Source organism: Physeter macrocephalus, chromosome 13 (genome assembly GCF_002837175.3).
Source record: "Physeter macrocephalus isolate SW-GA chromosome 13, ASM283717v5, whole genome shotgun sequence".
Classification (NCBI taxonomy): domain Eukaryota; kingdom Metazoa; phylum Chordata; class Mammalia; order Artiodactyla; family Physeteridae; genus Physeter; species Physeter macrocephalus.
The window spans coordinates 18,913,336-18,928,169 of NC_041226.1; the positions used below are offsets into that span (position 1 = coordinate 18,913,336).

Sequence of the window (14,834 nt, forward strand, 5' to 3'; positions counted from 1 at the left end):
CTGCTGTCCTGTCATCCTCTCCTACCCATGTGCCCATTGCCCTCAATCTCTGCTCAGGATGCCTTCAACCCCACCTTGTCCTGTTCCCTTGTTAATATTTGTAAAATGGTTAGAGCAGAACCTACCACATGGTAAGACCTGGATATATTTGCTAAAGAAAATTGAAATAAATTTCATTAATAAATATTCCTCGTCACTGTCCCCAGAGTTCAGTCTCTGGGCTGAAGGCACCGATCTATTCTAAATAAATAATTGGGACTAGGGTATGAGTTAGACTTTTTCCTACCAGGATGCATTTGCATTTAAAAATCAAAGCCTATTAACCCAGTAGATGTATGATTAGTACAACATGTAATACAAATTTAGCGGGTAGCAAAGGGGAGCAAGAAAGACTCATTTCTCACCTCTGTCTGCTGCCACCTGGCTCTCCACCATCGAGCCTCTCTTCCTCTTTTCACATAGTTCTCCAGCTGAAGACCTCAGTGCTATTCCAGTGATATGGCAAAGAGCATCCGACTTTGTACAGCATGTGGTACAGAAAGTCTCCTTTAAACTCTCCCTTTTCAAGCTGATTGTTTGTTTTCTACTTATTTACAGATGCCCCAGCCCACTCATAAGGCTTCTTCCTTGTTCTTTATTAATGCACCCACACATACTACATGAGCTGCTACTCCCACTTAAAATCCTTTACAGTTGACTGTCTCACAAATATTTAATTTACAATGTGGTAAAACCAAGCACTGGTTAGACAGTGAAAAGCACTAGTAAAAGGTAGATAAAGTATATCAAGAATGTAAAAATTGCTAAAATCGTTACTGAAGAGTTCGCCTTTTTTGAATGTTGGATTATAGGCAGAGATATTGCTAAGATGGTCTTGTATCAGTCTATTCAAGGAAAGAGCTCCTTAAGTATTGTTTGCTCTTTTCTTCGTCAGAACATTGTTCTGCAGAGCTCCACTGTGTGCTGTTGGGTTTTCCTTTGGGTAATTAGATCTGTGGTAGCAGTATGTTCTATTTTGATTTTACTATGTTTATATCTCTGGATTCTGTAATATTTTGCACATAGATGTTTCATAATTTTAGAAAACAAGAGAGGTTAGATTATTGTGACAGTGTATTTACTAGGCTATTTTCTGATTCCAAAGTAGTTGCTACCTACTGCCTTTTGTTAATCAAATTCTGAATTTTTCTGAACTATCTTGGGGTGCTTAGGTTCCTGGTGTCAATAAAAAATAATTAACAGAGAAATTCCATTCACTGTGTGACATAGCTTAGGAATTTATTTCTTATCTTCTTTGGAGGCCTGGTATTTAATCACTAGAAAGATTATAATTCAAAAGAAGCTTGGTGGAATTCTGGATTTGGGGAGAGCTCTGGTCAATATCATTAAAACACAAAATTTTTTAAAAACTCATTATTGTGCGTGGTTTCACTGTATACTATGAAGCCTAGAACATGAAAGTTAAAGAAGTAAAAAATATGAATTTTTCTCCTTTTACTCAGTATAGTATTGCTGTATAATGCTTTGTATTCCTATGAAATGCAGCATTTTTCACTGTCAGTATTAATTAATAGATTAATATTTAATGGCTAAAAGATTCAGTGTTTTTGGCCAAATGTTTTAACATAATTGATTGTTTCCAAAAAGTAGTGAAATTATATAAGCAGAGGATAGATTGGATAGAATTTATATATAGGCATCCCCATGTAATAAGAATTGAAGTGACTTAATCTGAATTTAGCTCATAAATGTCACTTCAACAAATATTTATTGAATGTTTGTATGTATACAAATTTAAAATTTTTTAAATGAAATTGCTCTGTTGCTAGAAGACCTTTTGATATGTGTATGTGTGTATGCTTTATATGTAATTTTGGCCACACCACACAGCATGCGGGATCTTAGTTCCCCAACCAGGGATCGAACCCATGCCCTCTGCAGTGGAAGCATGGAGTCTTAACCACTGGACCACCAGAGTTATATTATAATTATATTTTATTATAACATATAAAATATGTTATATTTTAAATAAATATATATCTACATAGAATCTATATTTACATAGATGCTATATATATATACACATATGTGTGTGTATATATAAAGATGTGTATATGTATATATATATATATATATATATATATATATATATATATATATACATATATACATCTTTAGAAGCTTCTTGTCAGCTTTACAACCCGGAATGTTTTTTGGGTTTTTTTTTGAGAATCCGGGAGCCATCCCCCTGGAGTGTAAACATCTAGGAAGATAGCTCTCCTTCCTCTCTATCACAGGAAAATTTAACCTTGATGCTTCTCTCCAAGCTGTAACCATTTGCTTGTCAGTGAGATAAGAGAAGTTTTATTATTCTCTACATTAGTTGGATAAAAGCAATGAGGTAAAACAAATGGCTACTTCAATGGCCAGGTGAATTCAGGGTGAACTATGAAAGGGTGCACAGCAAATGGCGCTGTCTGGTCCTCTTATAGGGGACCAGTTATCTTTCATCTTGAGAGTATATATATGTACTGGATTGTAGCTGCTTGGTTGTATAAATAAGGTAGAATTTTATGTCTTCGTAATGCCTTTTTTGTAGATTACCTACAGTGTTGTGCTCTGAATACGTGTATTCGATAATAAAACTGCTTTCTTTCTTTTCTACACTTTGTAGAGAGGATTCTGTGTTGCTTGGACTTTATTTCCCCAACAATATCCACACACCTCACACAGTTAGGTTTTCAGGGATACAAACACTAGTAGGAATTGACACATGCCCTTATGGAGCTTATATTCTAAATAAGCTCATGAGTAACTCTGCACTGCAAGGCAAAGTGAGTACAACTAGGAAAAAACAAAGAGCACAGAGGCAAGAGAGGAAATTCAGCTGAGGAGAAGAGTTGAACTATAGAAACAGAAGGTAGAATGGTGGTTATGGGTAGGGGGCTGTGGGATGGGAGATGCTGGTCAAAGGGTACAAGCTTTCAGTTATAAGGTGAATAAATTCTGAAGATCTAACATACAGCATGGTGACTATAGTTAATAATACTGTATTGTATACTTGAAAGTTGCTGAGAGTAGATCTTAAGCATTCTCACCACAAAAAGGAAAAGGGTAACTATGTGAGGCTATAGATGTGTTAATTAAATTGCATGTGGTAAATATTTCACAATGTATACACGTATCAAATCTTCATGACGTACAATTTAAATGTATACAGTTTTGTCAGTTATACCTCAGTAAAGCTGGGAAAAATTTGGAGCAAGGGTAGTGAAGCCACAGAAGCAGAAGAATGAGAAAGAATAAGTGAGAGGCAGAGGAAAGGATGCAGTAGAAATGACTCCAGTCACAGTGGGTTTTGAATGCCAGACTAAGGACTTCAATTTTTATCCCCAATTCAAAGGAATCTAGATATTTGTTTGTTTATTCATTCACGTTATAAGTGGCATTAGTAACTTGAATAAGGCTGATCATCAGGAAGATTCATTTGACATAATGTGCAGAATGGGTTGGATTGGGTGAAGACTGAAAAAGAGACCATTGTGTGTGCTGTTGCAGTAGTCCAGATGGAAGGTAGGAGGGTCTGAGTGAGTAAAAATGGAACGAAGGATGTTCAAGACATTTAAAAAGAGAAAATTGCCAGATCTTAGATGTAGATTTGGTATGAGGACTAAAGGAAGGAAAAGAGCTGAGAAAGATTTCAACTCTCTTCCCCAGGGGACTAGCAGATAATGATGTCATTAACAAGGAGAGGAAAGGGAATTGGTTGTAGAGATGTTGAGTGTGATAGGCCAGCTAAGTGTTCAGCCTGGGCGGAGGGGGGGGGAGGGGGGGCGGGGAGTTAAAAATGTGGGTATAGAGTTTAGGAAGGAAATTAAAACAGAGATGTATAATAGATTTGGGAGACATCTTCCTGGATGGCATAGTTGAAGCCATGGACATAGATGAGATTGTTGGGAGATAAAGAGATAAAATACAGCTTGGAAAATCCCTGCATGTATAGTGCCTAAAGGGAAGGGGAATCAGTAACAGGCAGCATAGGAACTCGCTTCAAGCAGCAAGAAAAGAGAAGAAAGCAGTGGCCTTGAAACCAAGAACGAAGTTTCCAGGAGAGTATCCAGTTAGCTTTAGATGCTGAGGAGAGATTAAGAAAGATGAAGACTAAAAATTTACACAATTGCTATTGCATATGTTTGAGACTAACTGGTGACCATCTAACATCCAACACTGGTCATCATTAAGTATATCATATATAAAATTATGTTAAGGGTACATTTCAGCCACCTGATTGCTGAAGCTTTAGGAATTGCTACCACTACAGTGAGAATAAAAGTTCAGCCATATGCTGCTAAGGGGTCTTCAACTATTCTAACTCTTGGTATTTTTATTTTGTTTTGAAGTGTATTAGTCTGTTTGGGCTGCTATAACAAAAATACCATAGACTGGGTGGCTTAAACAACAAACATTTATTTCTCACAGTTCTGGATGCTGGCAAGTCTGAGATCAAGGTGCCAGCAGCAAGGGAGCTTTCTGGGATCTCTTTTGTAAGAGCACCAAACCCATTCATGATGGCTCCACCCTCATGTCCTATTCACCTTCCAAAGGCCCCACCTCCTAATACCATTGCATTGGGGATTAGGATTTCGACATATAGATTTAGAGGGACATAAACATCCATTTCATAACATGGAGTAATGCTGCATTTTAGGAATTAATAATTTGTCACCAGAAAATGTTTTGCTTTACTTTTTAATAAAAACTTGCTGCACATGTTAAATTTCATATGAATTCAGGGTCAGAGTTTTTTTCTGGCTCTATATCAGGTTTTGTAATAAAATTTAGGGAGAAAGTAAGAGTCACTTAATATAACCTATTTTTCCAGTAAGCTACTAGAGTATATTTATTCAGATAAGGAAGGTATAATTGTAAAGTCAATTTTTTTATTCTTATCCTACCTCAGTGCCTAAGGAGCAATACATTACTGGGAAGCACATTAAAGTAAGGGATGAAAATAATAAATTCATTTCTGGCTAGCTCTTGATGAGGGCAGCAGAGAGAGCTTTTTTTAAGCAGTAGCAATGACTGGCTTAAAAAAAAAAGATTCAGAAATGCATTAAGCACCGACTTTAGCAAAACTGTATGAAAAGTTTAAAAATAACTTAATAATAACTACAGCTTCCATGCCTATGCTTTAAGATGTACTTAAGGACTCTGAATTTTTTTCATATCAACATTCATAACTCACATTTATATTTTGTTTTCCAGTGTGAGGAAGTGGGATATATTTTGAATAAGATGACTCTCGGACAGATTCTACTTTGATTCTGTGTTTTTTGTAGCTGCTAGGTGAACTGATCCTGGACCGGCACAACTTTGCCATCATGACAAAGTACATCAGCAAGCCAGAGAACCTCAAACTGATGATGAACCTCCTCCGGGATAAAAGTCCCAACATCCAGTTTGAAGCCTTTCATGTCTTTAAGGTAAAGTTCAAGCTGCAGAAATAATGTGGGCATTTGTTTTCCAGTTGCAAATGGCAAACTCCCTACTTTATACCCTCCTTTATACTTGAGAGAAAATTAAATAGGCAGTCTTTCTGTTCTGCATGACTTAGATGAAATTTTAGAGTTATTTTAATGAATGCCCATTTGTTTCTAAAAGATTTGCTAACTAATCCATATCTCGACATAATTTCATTTTTTTCACTGAGAAAATAGGGGGATACTGTTTCCCAAAAGTTACTAAAATAATCAGGGATTGAGCTGAAGCCGAAAACCTGTGTCAGAATTTGAATGCTTTGCTTCTGCCTGAAGTGTTTCTTTGAACTTTAAGTGAAACCTAAAGAAACACTGAGTACTACTCACTTTGTTACTTGCTTAGAAATATTTTAATTCGTTTTGAAAGAAAAGTAGTCCATATAACACCTGCATTTTCTTTCTAATATCTTTTCTTTGATGTAAGCGTAATAAAATCATCTCCTAGAAACTTTAAACAATAGGTTTGTTTAAAAGTAGGGTAGGTGGAAGAAATCTAGTCTATAATCCCATACCCCTGACTTAACTATTGTAAAGATTTTAGTAAATTTTATTTTCCTGTGCACATATTCGAAGGTTTTTTCTGCAGCTGTATTTACATTGTATACACAATTGATACACTAATTTTATCACTCAATGTGATACCGTAAGTGAACATTAATTCACTGTTGTTATATATAGTGTTTAAAAAGAGACAGTAGTTTTATTGGCATCATAGTTTTTCATTGGGTATACTTACTCTAGTTTACTTAAATATTCCTGTGTCGTTTATATTTAGGTTATTTTCAATTTGTAGCTACAATGAGCATTTTATGTATTCAGCTAATTTTTTCCATATTTAGGATTATTTTCTTAGGATAAGTATCTAGAGTAGAATTAAGGATTCAGAGAGTTCCAGGCTTTTTTTTTTTGGCCTTTATAATGTATATTCAGTGATTGAATTTATGAGTCTATAAATGGGAGACACGGCAGTTTATAAGGTATGTAATTGTTGCTTTGAGAGGTAAAAAACAATTTTAGTCCATTTTTCAGCCACCACATCTTTATTGTCCAAAAGGCCACTAGAGCAGTTCAAATCCCAAATTAATTTATAAATTCCATTTAATTACAATCAAAATCCCAGAAGAACTTTTCCTGGAACTTGACAAGCTGACTCTAAAATTTGTAAGGTAGAACGATGGCCTGGGATTATCTATGGCAATTTTCAAGGAAAACAAGGTAGGGAAATCCACCCTACCATATATTAAGACTTATTATGGATTTATAGTAAATGGAGACAATATTGTATTGGCATAGAGATAGATAAATAGAACAACAAAACAGAGTAAAAAGCCTAGAAATAAGCCTGTGCAAATATGAAATTTGATATTTCGTAGTGGAGGGATTGTAAATCAGTGAAGAAAGGGTTACTGTTAATAAATGGTTCTAGGGTAATAGATTATTCATATAGAAAACCCTACTCTCCACTATATTCAGAAATAAATTCTGGTAAAGATCTACACTTGACAAGCAAAATTTTTTAACTTTTAAAAGAGAAACTAGGAGACATTTTATGATGTTGGGGAAGGAAGAATTTTTTAAAAGAATTTAAAATCACAAAACGTAATAGAAAATAAGTTTGACTACATTAAAATTTAACACATCTTTTTGAAAAGACATCATAAGCAAAGTGAAAAACAGGACAGAATGTGACACATGTAACTGACAAATCATTTAGAAAAAGACAAACAATTCCATAGAAAAATAGGCAAAGCATACAAGTTGGTAATTTACAGATGAGGAAACCTGATTGGCCAACAAATAGGTGAAGATGCTCATCTTAGTAGTAATTGTGGAAATGGCCATTAAAATATCAACGAGATATCACTTTACATTTTTCATATTGACAAAAATGTTTAAGTCTGACAACATCAAATTTTGGTAAAGTTGGAGGGCAGTAGGTCATACACTGTAAATTGGTACAAGCACTTGGGAGAGCAATTTAGCAAAATAAAGTACTGAAAGTGTCCATACTCTTCAGTCCTGAAATCTCATTTTCTGGCAATTTCCTAGGGACAATCTTGCTCACATGCATAAGGAATCCTGTACCAAAATGTTTATTGCAACACTGTTTCGCATGTTGTAAAATGGAAAAAAAAAAAAAGGGTATCTACAGGAGACTGGGAAAATAAATTGTGATGTATTCATACAATAGCATATAGTAATGGGTTAAAATTAATAGTTATATGGATTAGTGTAGATAAGTATCAGAAACACTGAGTGGGATAAGCAAATGTTAAAAAGATGTTATTTATTTAAAGTTTAAAAACATGCAAAACAACGCTATGTATGGATTCAGACATATGCAGTTATAGTCTAAAAACCTTCATGGGAATGATAAATACCAAATTCAGGATAGCAGTCACCTCTGGGGAGGGGTAGGAAAGAGAATGATATCATGAAGAAATGTCTAATAGCCTTTAATTATATCTGTAATGTTTTATTTTATTATAATTCTGAAGGCAAGTTTGGCAAAAATGATAGAGCTGATGGTGGGAACTTGAAATCTGATGTTACTGCTGTGTTCTTCTCTTTGTTAGAATTATTTCATAAAGAATAAACACAAATTGGATGAGACAAAAATAGGCTCTTGTAGGACAGGAAAATGCCTGCAGAGTATAAAATGATAGGCCCTCTTAAGACCCTTGCCTTTTGACTGAGGAAATTATAGAAGGCTGTGTGTCTTGTCTTTCCAGCTCCCACAGAATTTTAATATATCATCCTAGATGAGAACATGCTTCATATAACTTGGTTCCAAAATGCAGTATCATGGAAGTATTCAGTGGGTGGCAAAATAGAAATAACCTACTTCCATCCTCTGAGATCAGAATTTGGATCTTCTCATTATTGGACAGAATAGGTGCATTTAAAAATAGTTGACCACTTGTTTGCTTGTATGTGTATAAACTGGACTTACTCTGGACCTTAACTCTGTTCGTTGCACTGAAGGGCAAACTGAATTGTTTACTTGCCAAAAATATTTTGTTATTTAGAAAAAGTAACAGCTGAGTCCTAGAGTTTTTTCACAGTTCTTTATTATTAGTCTTTTTCCCCAGGTACCTTTCATAAAGTACAGAAAATGTGGAACACATGACTAAAAATGTCTTTGCCAGATTATTAGTGGCCAATTTTCATTAGCTCGCTTGAAAAGTTCAAGGACTTGAATGAGTTGCCATTTCATGTTTTCTCTGCTATTGACGAACAGGATGGTATGATGGGAAAGGACTAGATGGAAGTCATGGAAGTCAAGAGACCTGGGTCTTTGTTGTGGCTCGGTTGCCACCAGTGACTTTGGGCAAATCCATCTGGATCTGTTTCATCACTTGCAAAATGTTAAATTTAAAAAGTTAAATTAAAATCAAAAGTCTAATTCTAAGATACTAGGTTCAGGAGACCTTTGTCTCTGTGATCCTGCCTCTTCCAGAGACATGGCCAACGTGAATTTAGGGATCAGCTATGAGCTGATCTTTCTTTCCTTTCCCTGTTAATATCCTTAATAGCAAAGGACCATGTTGCCACTGTCTTTCGAACCTAGAGGGTGGGGATGGCCAGTGCCTTTTGGCTCACCTCTCAGAGCTGCTGGAACTCAAGCATGGCCATCGTCAAAAATGGGCCTGAGTGTACTGCTCTGTCGCTCAGACCCTAGCCGTTGGCCACAATAGCCATTTCCATTAAAACAAGAAGCTCCACCCTAGCTTATTCCAAAATCCAAAGGCCAGCTTGACAATTCACCTGAAAAAGTATACAGAACAAGAATGGTTGTCCTCATGAATGGTTCATCTCAAGCCTTGATTTCAGTGTCCCGGGTGCCCCAAAGGAATTGTGCATTAGAGCCTTAGTCACCTCTAATCAGCAACTACCTTTAGAGGCAGCAGAGTTCAGAAGCCATAAAAAATAAAAATAAGGGAAAATTTTAAACCTGAAAACAAATTGAACATTTTTTTAGGTCTGTTGTACAGTGTACGGATTCAGTAGAGTTGATCCAGTGATGCCTTGTCTGCAAATTCCACTACGTTTTACATTTATTTTGGATTCAAACAGAGAAGCTTAGTTTGTTCTATATATTTAATCTTCTAAAAAATTTTTGGGGAATAAAGACTGTTAAGAGTTATTGCTGTTGTTACCACAAATGCCAGACAGTTCCTAGCTAAAACTTCCCAGCAGCTCACTTGTAAACTAATGGCAGCCAGAGGAGCCACACATTTGGCTCCAGTATGTGATTTCCTAACATACTAGGTGTTCTATAAACATCAGGCATTTTGTGTAACAATGTAAACGAGCCTGGGGTACTTTTTTTTAATAAGTAACAATTTTAATTTATGGTAGTAAAGTTCATATAACATAACATTCACCATTTTGACCATTTTAAAGTGTACAGTTCAGTGGCATTTAGTATTTACAGTGTTATACAACTATTACTACTCTCTAGTTCCAGAACATTTTCATCACCCCAAAAGGAAACGCTATACCCATTCAGCAACTACTTCTCATTTTCTCTTACCCACAGCCCCTGGCAATCACTAATCTGCTTTCAGTCTTTATGGATTCACCTGTTCTGGATATTTGATATAAATGAAATGATATAATGTGTGGCCTTTTGTGTCTGGTTTCTTCTATTAGCATAATGTTTTTAAAGTTCATCCATGTTGTAGCCTGATCACTAGTACTTCATTCATTTCTATGGCTGAATAATATTCCATTTTAAGGATATATCACAATTTGCGTATCCATTCATCAGCTGATGGACTTTTGGCTATTGTGAATAGTGCTGCTATGAATATTCATGTACAAGTTTTTGTTTGAACAAATGTTTTCAATTCTTTTGGTATATACCTAGGAACAGAATTGCTCAGTCTTATGGTAATTCAATGTGTAACTTACTGAGGTACTACCAAACTGTTTTCCATAGAGGCTGCTCCATTTTACATTCCCACCAGCAGTGTACAGGGTTCCAATTTCTCCATTCCTCACTTGTTATTGTTATTATTATTTTTTTAATTGTAGCTGGCCTAGTCTCATCGTGGTTTTGATTTGTGTTTCCCTAATGATCTAATGATGTTGAGGATTTTTTCACATGCTTATTGGCCATTTGTATATCTTCTTTGGAGAAATGTCAAGTCCTTTGCCCCTTTTTATTTTATTTTTTAATATTTATTTATTTATTTGTTTTGGCTGTGCCAGGTCTTAGTTGCAGCACACGGGATCTTCACTGCGGCATGCGGGAGCTTTAGTTGCGGACTGTGAACTTCTCAGTTGTGGCATGCAAACTCTTAGTTGCAGCATGTATGCGGGATCTAGTTCCCCGACCAGGGATCGAACCCGGGCCCCGTGCATTGGGAGCGTGGAGACTTACCCACTGGACCACCAAGGAAGTCCCCCTTTGCCCCTTTTTAAAAAAGGTTGTTTGTCTTTTTGTTGTTGTGTTGTATGAGTTCTTTATATATTCTGGATACTAGATGCTGATCATATATATGATTTGCAAATATTTTCTTACATTCTGTATATTGTCTTTTCATGCTCTTGATAGTGTCCTGTGATACACACAATTTTTAAATTTTGATGAAGTTCACTTTATCCATTTTTTTTGTTGTTGCTCACGCTTTTGATGTTGTAGCTAAGAAACCATTGCCAAATACAAGGTCTTGAGGATGTACCCCTATGTTTTCCTTTAAAAGTTTTATTAGTGCTTATATTTAGTTTTTTGATAAATTTTGAGTTAATTTTTGTTTATGGTGCAAGGTAAGGGTCCAACTTTATTTTTTTGCTTGTGGATATCTAGTTGTCCCATGTTGAGTGTTTATTATTATTATTATTATTATTATTATTATGAAAAGGTGTTGGATTTTGTCAAATACTTTTTCTGCATCAGTTGAAATGATCATATGGTTTTCTTTCAATGTACTAATGTGTCATCTTAGTTTCCTAGAGCTGCTATAACAAAGTACCAAAGACTAAGTGTCCTAAAACTACAGAAAGTCACTGTCTCAGAGTTCTGGCAACTAGAAGTCCAAGATCAAGGTGTCAACAGGGTTGGTTCCTCTTGGAGCTTTCAGTGAAAATCTATGCCTCTCTCCTGGCTTCTGGTGGTTGCCAGCAATCCTTGGCATTCCTTGCCTTATAGATGCATAACTCCAATCTCTGTGTCCATCTTCACATGGCATTTTCCTCTGCGTATCTCTGTGTGTTTCTGTGTCCAAAATTCCTCTTCCTCTAAAGATACTGGTAATTGGATTCAGGCCCAAGCTAACTCAGTATGAACTGATCTTAATTTGATTACATCCTATTTCCAAATAAGGTCATGTTCACAGGTACCAAGGGTTAGGACTTGAACTTTCATCTTTTTAGAGGATGCAGTTCAGTCTAGTACATGTGGTGTATTACATCGATTGATTTTATTATGTTTAGCCATGCTTGTATTTCTGTAATAAATCCCATTTAGTCATGGCATGTAATCCTTTTAATATTATTCTGGACTTCGTTTGCTTGTATTTTGTTGAGGATTTTTGCATCTTTATTCATAAAAGACAGTGGTCTGTAGTTTTCTTGTGATAGCTTTGTCTGGCTTTGGTATCAGGGTAATGCTGACCTCATAGAATGAGTTAGGAAGTATTCCCTTGTCTTTTATTTTTTGGATGAATTTGAAATGGATTGGTGTTAATTTTTCTTTAAAAGTTTGTAGAATTTACCAGTAAAATCATCTGGTCCTGGGCTTTTGTTGAGAGGTCGTTGGTTTCTGATTCAACCTCCTTATAGAAATAAAAAAGATTATAAGAGAATACTACAAATAATTGTACATCAATAAATTAGATAACCTAGATGAAATGGACAAATCCCTAGAAATGCACAAACTACCAAACTGATATAAAAAAAAAAGAGAGAAAATCTGATTCATAGACTCTCATTTCACCTACACCATGAGCCCTTCCTGTTCCAAACTCAGAAATCTAATGTTATCTCCACCTCCTTTGAACCTCCACAGCTTTTCATTTCCCTCTCATAGGTCCTTAACATCCTGGTGCAGTTTTTCCTTCCTCATGCTTGCTGGATTGGAGGAACCTTGAGGGTTCAACCTTGTAGCTCCCACTGTCTCCATAACCGATCACTGGCCATAGGGTGTTCGGAGTAGAGTTGTGCACTGTTGGAGGTTCAGGATGAGGAGGCGGTGTGCAGAGGGGCTGGTGGTGAAGCACTCAGCCCTTCTGAGGAGTGGGGAGTCCAGAACATGAAACCAGAGAGCTATATAGCAGCCAACAGTTTTATGGGTATTCTGGTCATGTCATTATATATATAGCATCTAACTAGGAAGTGTGTCCTTTGCAAAATACTGTACAAGTCAGCATTATAGTTTTTCTTTTTTTTAATATGCTTGGTGTTTTGGTTTTTTTTTTTTTTTTTTTTTGGCCGCACCTCGCGGTATGTGGGATTTTAGTTCCCCAACCAGGGATGGAACCCGTGCCCCCTGCAGTGAAAGCACAGAGTCTTAAGCACTGGACCACCAGGGAAGTCCCAGCATTATAGTTTTGAGTTATTGTGTCCTGTTATTATAGTTGTTACTGTCTTTTATAGTACAGTTGAGTTATTAGCCCAGGATCATGGTTTCAACTAGGAGTGCACATAAGAATCTTTGTGGAACTTTATAAAAATACAGAGAGCCAGACCTCCCCTCTAGATCTACTGAACTGGAGTCTCTGGAAGGTGGGACCTAGGCAGTTATAAATTTTAAAGCTCCACATACATAAGAAAATAATAACATTGGTGACCTCCAGGGAGAGGAGGTGAGAGGGGGACTTTTCACATTTGTCCTTTTTGAATTTTGAGCCAGATGAATATATTAAGTATGTTCAATATATTATATATATTGAATATTTTATATTTTATATATATGGTCATATATTTGTATATTATCTATTTCATTATATAGAATTATATATATTTAATTTTATAATCACATATTTAGTTATAATGGTAATTTTAAATATATGATTAAATATATAATTTAAATATATTGAATATATTTGTATATTCTCTGTAGAAAATGGATATGAATGGGGAATTACTCATTTTCCTCAATAAGGAAGTATAATCTGTATTTTATACAGATTATACTTTCTGTATTTTACTAACACATGTAGCAAATGAGACACAGGTGGGATCCGTGTTTTTCCTGATGTGCATTCCTTGTCCTAGGTGTTTGTTTCTCATGTTTCAGGTGTTTGTGGCCAGTCCTCACAAAACACAGCCTATTGTGGAGATTCTACTAAAAAACCAACCCAAACTCATCGAGTTTCTGAGCAGCTTCCAGAAAGAAAGGACGGACGATGAGCAGTTCACCGATGAGAAGAACTACTTGATTAAACAGATTCGAGACTTGAAGAAAACGGCGCCTTGAAGTCTCACCCAGTTTCCTGCCACCGTCACTGTCTCATTTGTTCAGTTTGTACAAAAAGTGTCATTTCAAAAAGTAGTCATTCTTGGGAAGGCTTTGGAGGTGGCTATGTTTTTCTCAATTCGTTGTTCAGGGTAGATGGAATATAAATGTCTGAAAGAAAAAAATTAATTTAGAATAATATATTCATCTTAATCGAGTCTGTGATTATTTATGTGAAATCAGAGCCATTGTTTTAGACATTGATAAAAGCAATTTTAACCCTTTCTTGATGAAGGACAACAAGGCGGTGGGCTTGCAGACCTGAGCCCTCAGTCACCACGAGCCACCAAGTAGTAGGAGCCCAAAGAATGGGTGTCACTGAGTCCTCGAAGAGGATTAAATTCTCAGAGAACTGGGCATGGGGGCAAGACGCACTAAACTGTTTTGCCCATCTGTACTTGGACAAACAAATTTCTCAAGGCACCAAGGAAATAAGATCCATGTTTTCACGCATTACGTATTCTGTTCCCTGCCCATATCTTTTAACTGTAATCCTTCATTCCTAACTTCCTAGGGAATTGATGGCCACCTTTCTGCTTACCGCCCCACGTTCCCCCCCAGTGGATCTCCTCAGCATGACCAACTCATGGTACACGCACACACACACACTCCCCCACTCTGACCAGGTTAGCATGGGACCAACTAAGTCCAAACAGGATGGACTAACAAGGGTCACGGGCGTAGAGGACCCACGGCGTAGGACCTGCTCACTTGAGAACTTGGAACAGATGGGTAAGAACCACAGCTCTAGCGACAGTCACTGCTGTTTCCCACAGACTTCTGTCGGGTTAGTGAATGTTTGGAATGTTTCATTCATACTTCTCATTATGGGA

The 14,834-nt window shown here is 36.4% G+C and overlaps 2 protein-coding genes across 5 annotated transcripts in view; one reads left to right on the forward strand and one right to left on the reverse strand.

Annotated features, from left to right (window-relative positions):
* CAB39L (calcium binding protein 39 like) overlaps positions 1–13,969 on the forward strand; it is a 106,813-nt gene extending 92,844 nt beyond the window's left edge. For all 3 annotated transcript variants that reach the window (XM_055089665.1, XM_028497237.2, XM_007105278.4), the window contains 2 exons: positions 5,340–5,483; positions 13,783–13,969. In XM_055089665.1, coding sequence (XP_054945640.1) covers positions 5,340–5,483; positions 13,783–13,962 — 324 coding nt within the window. In that variant the 3' untranslated portion in view covers positions 13,963–13,969. The remainder of the gene's footprint in view (positions 1–5,339; positions 5,484–13,782) is intronic.
* Positions 13,970–14,024: 55 nt separating this feature from the next.
* The window catches only part of CDADC1 (cytidine and dCMP deaminase domain containing 1), a 65,347-nt gene continuing 64,537 nt past the window's right edge, over positions 14,025–14,834 (reverse strand). The window contains exon 11 of one of the 2 annotated variants that reach the window (XR_447599.4): positions 14,025–14,112. Coding sequence is in view for 1 of the 2 variants with exons in the window: in XM_007105281.4 (XP_007105343.2) it covers positions 14,066–14,112 (47 nt within the window). In the remaining variant the exon portion in view is untranslated. The remainder of the gene's footprint in view (positions 14,113–14,834) is intronic. The other variant, XM_007105281.4, reaches the window with a different exon arrangement.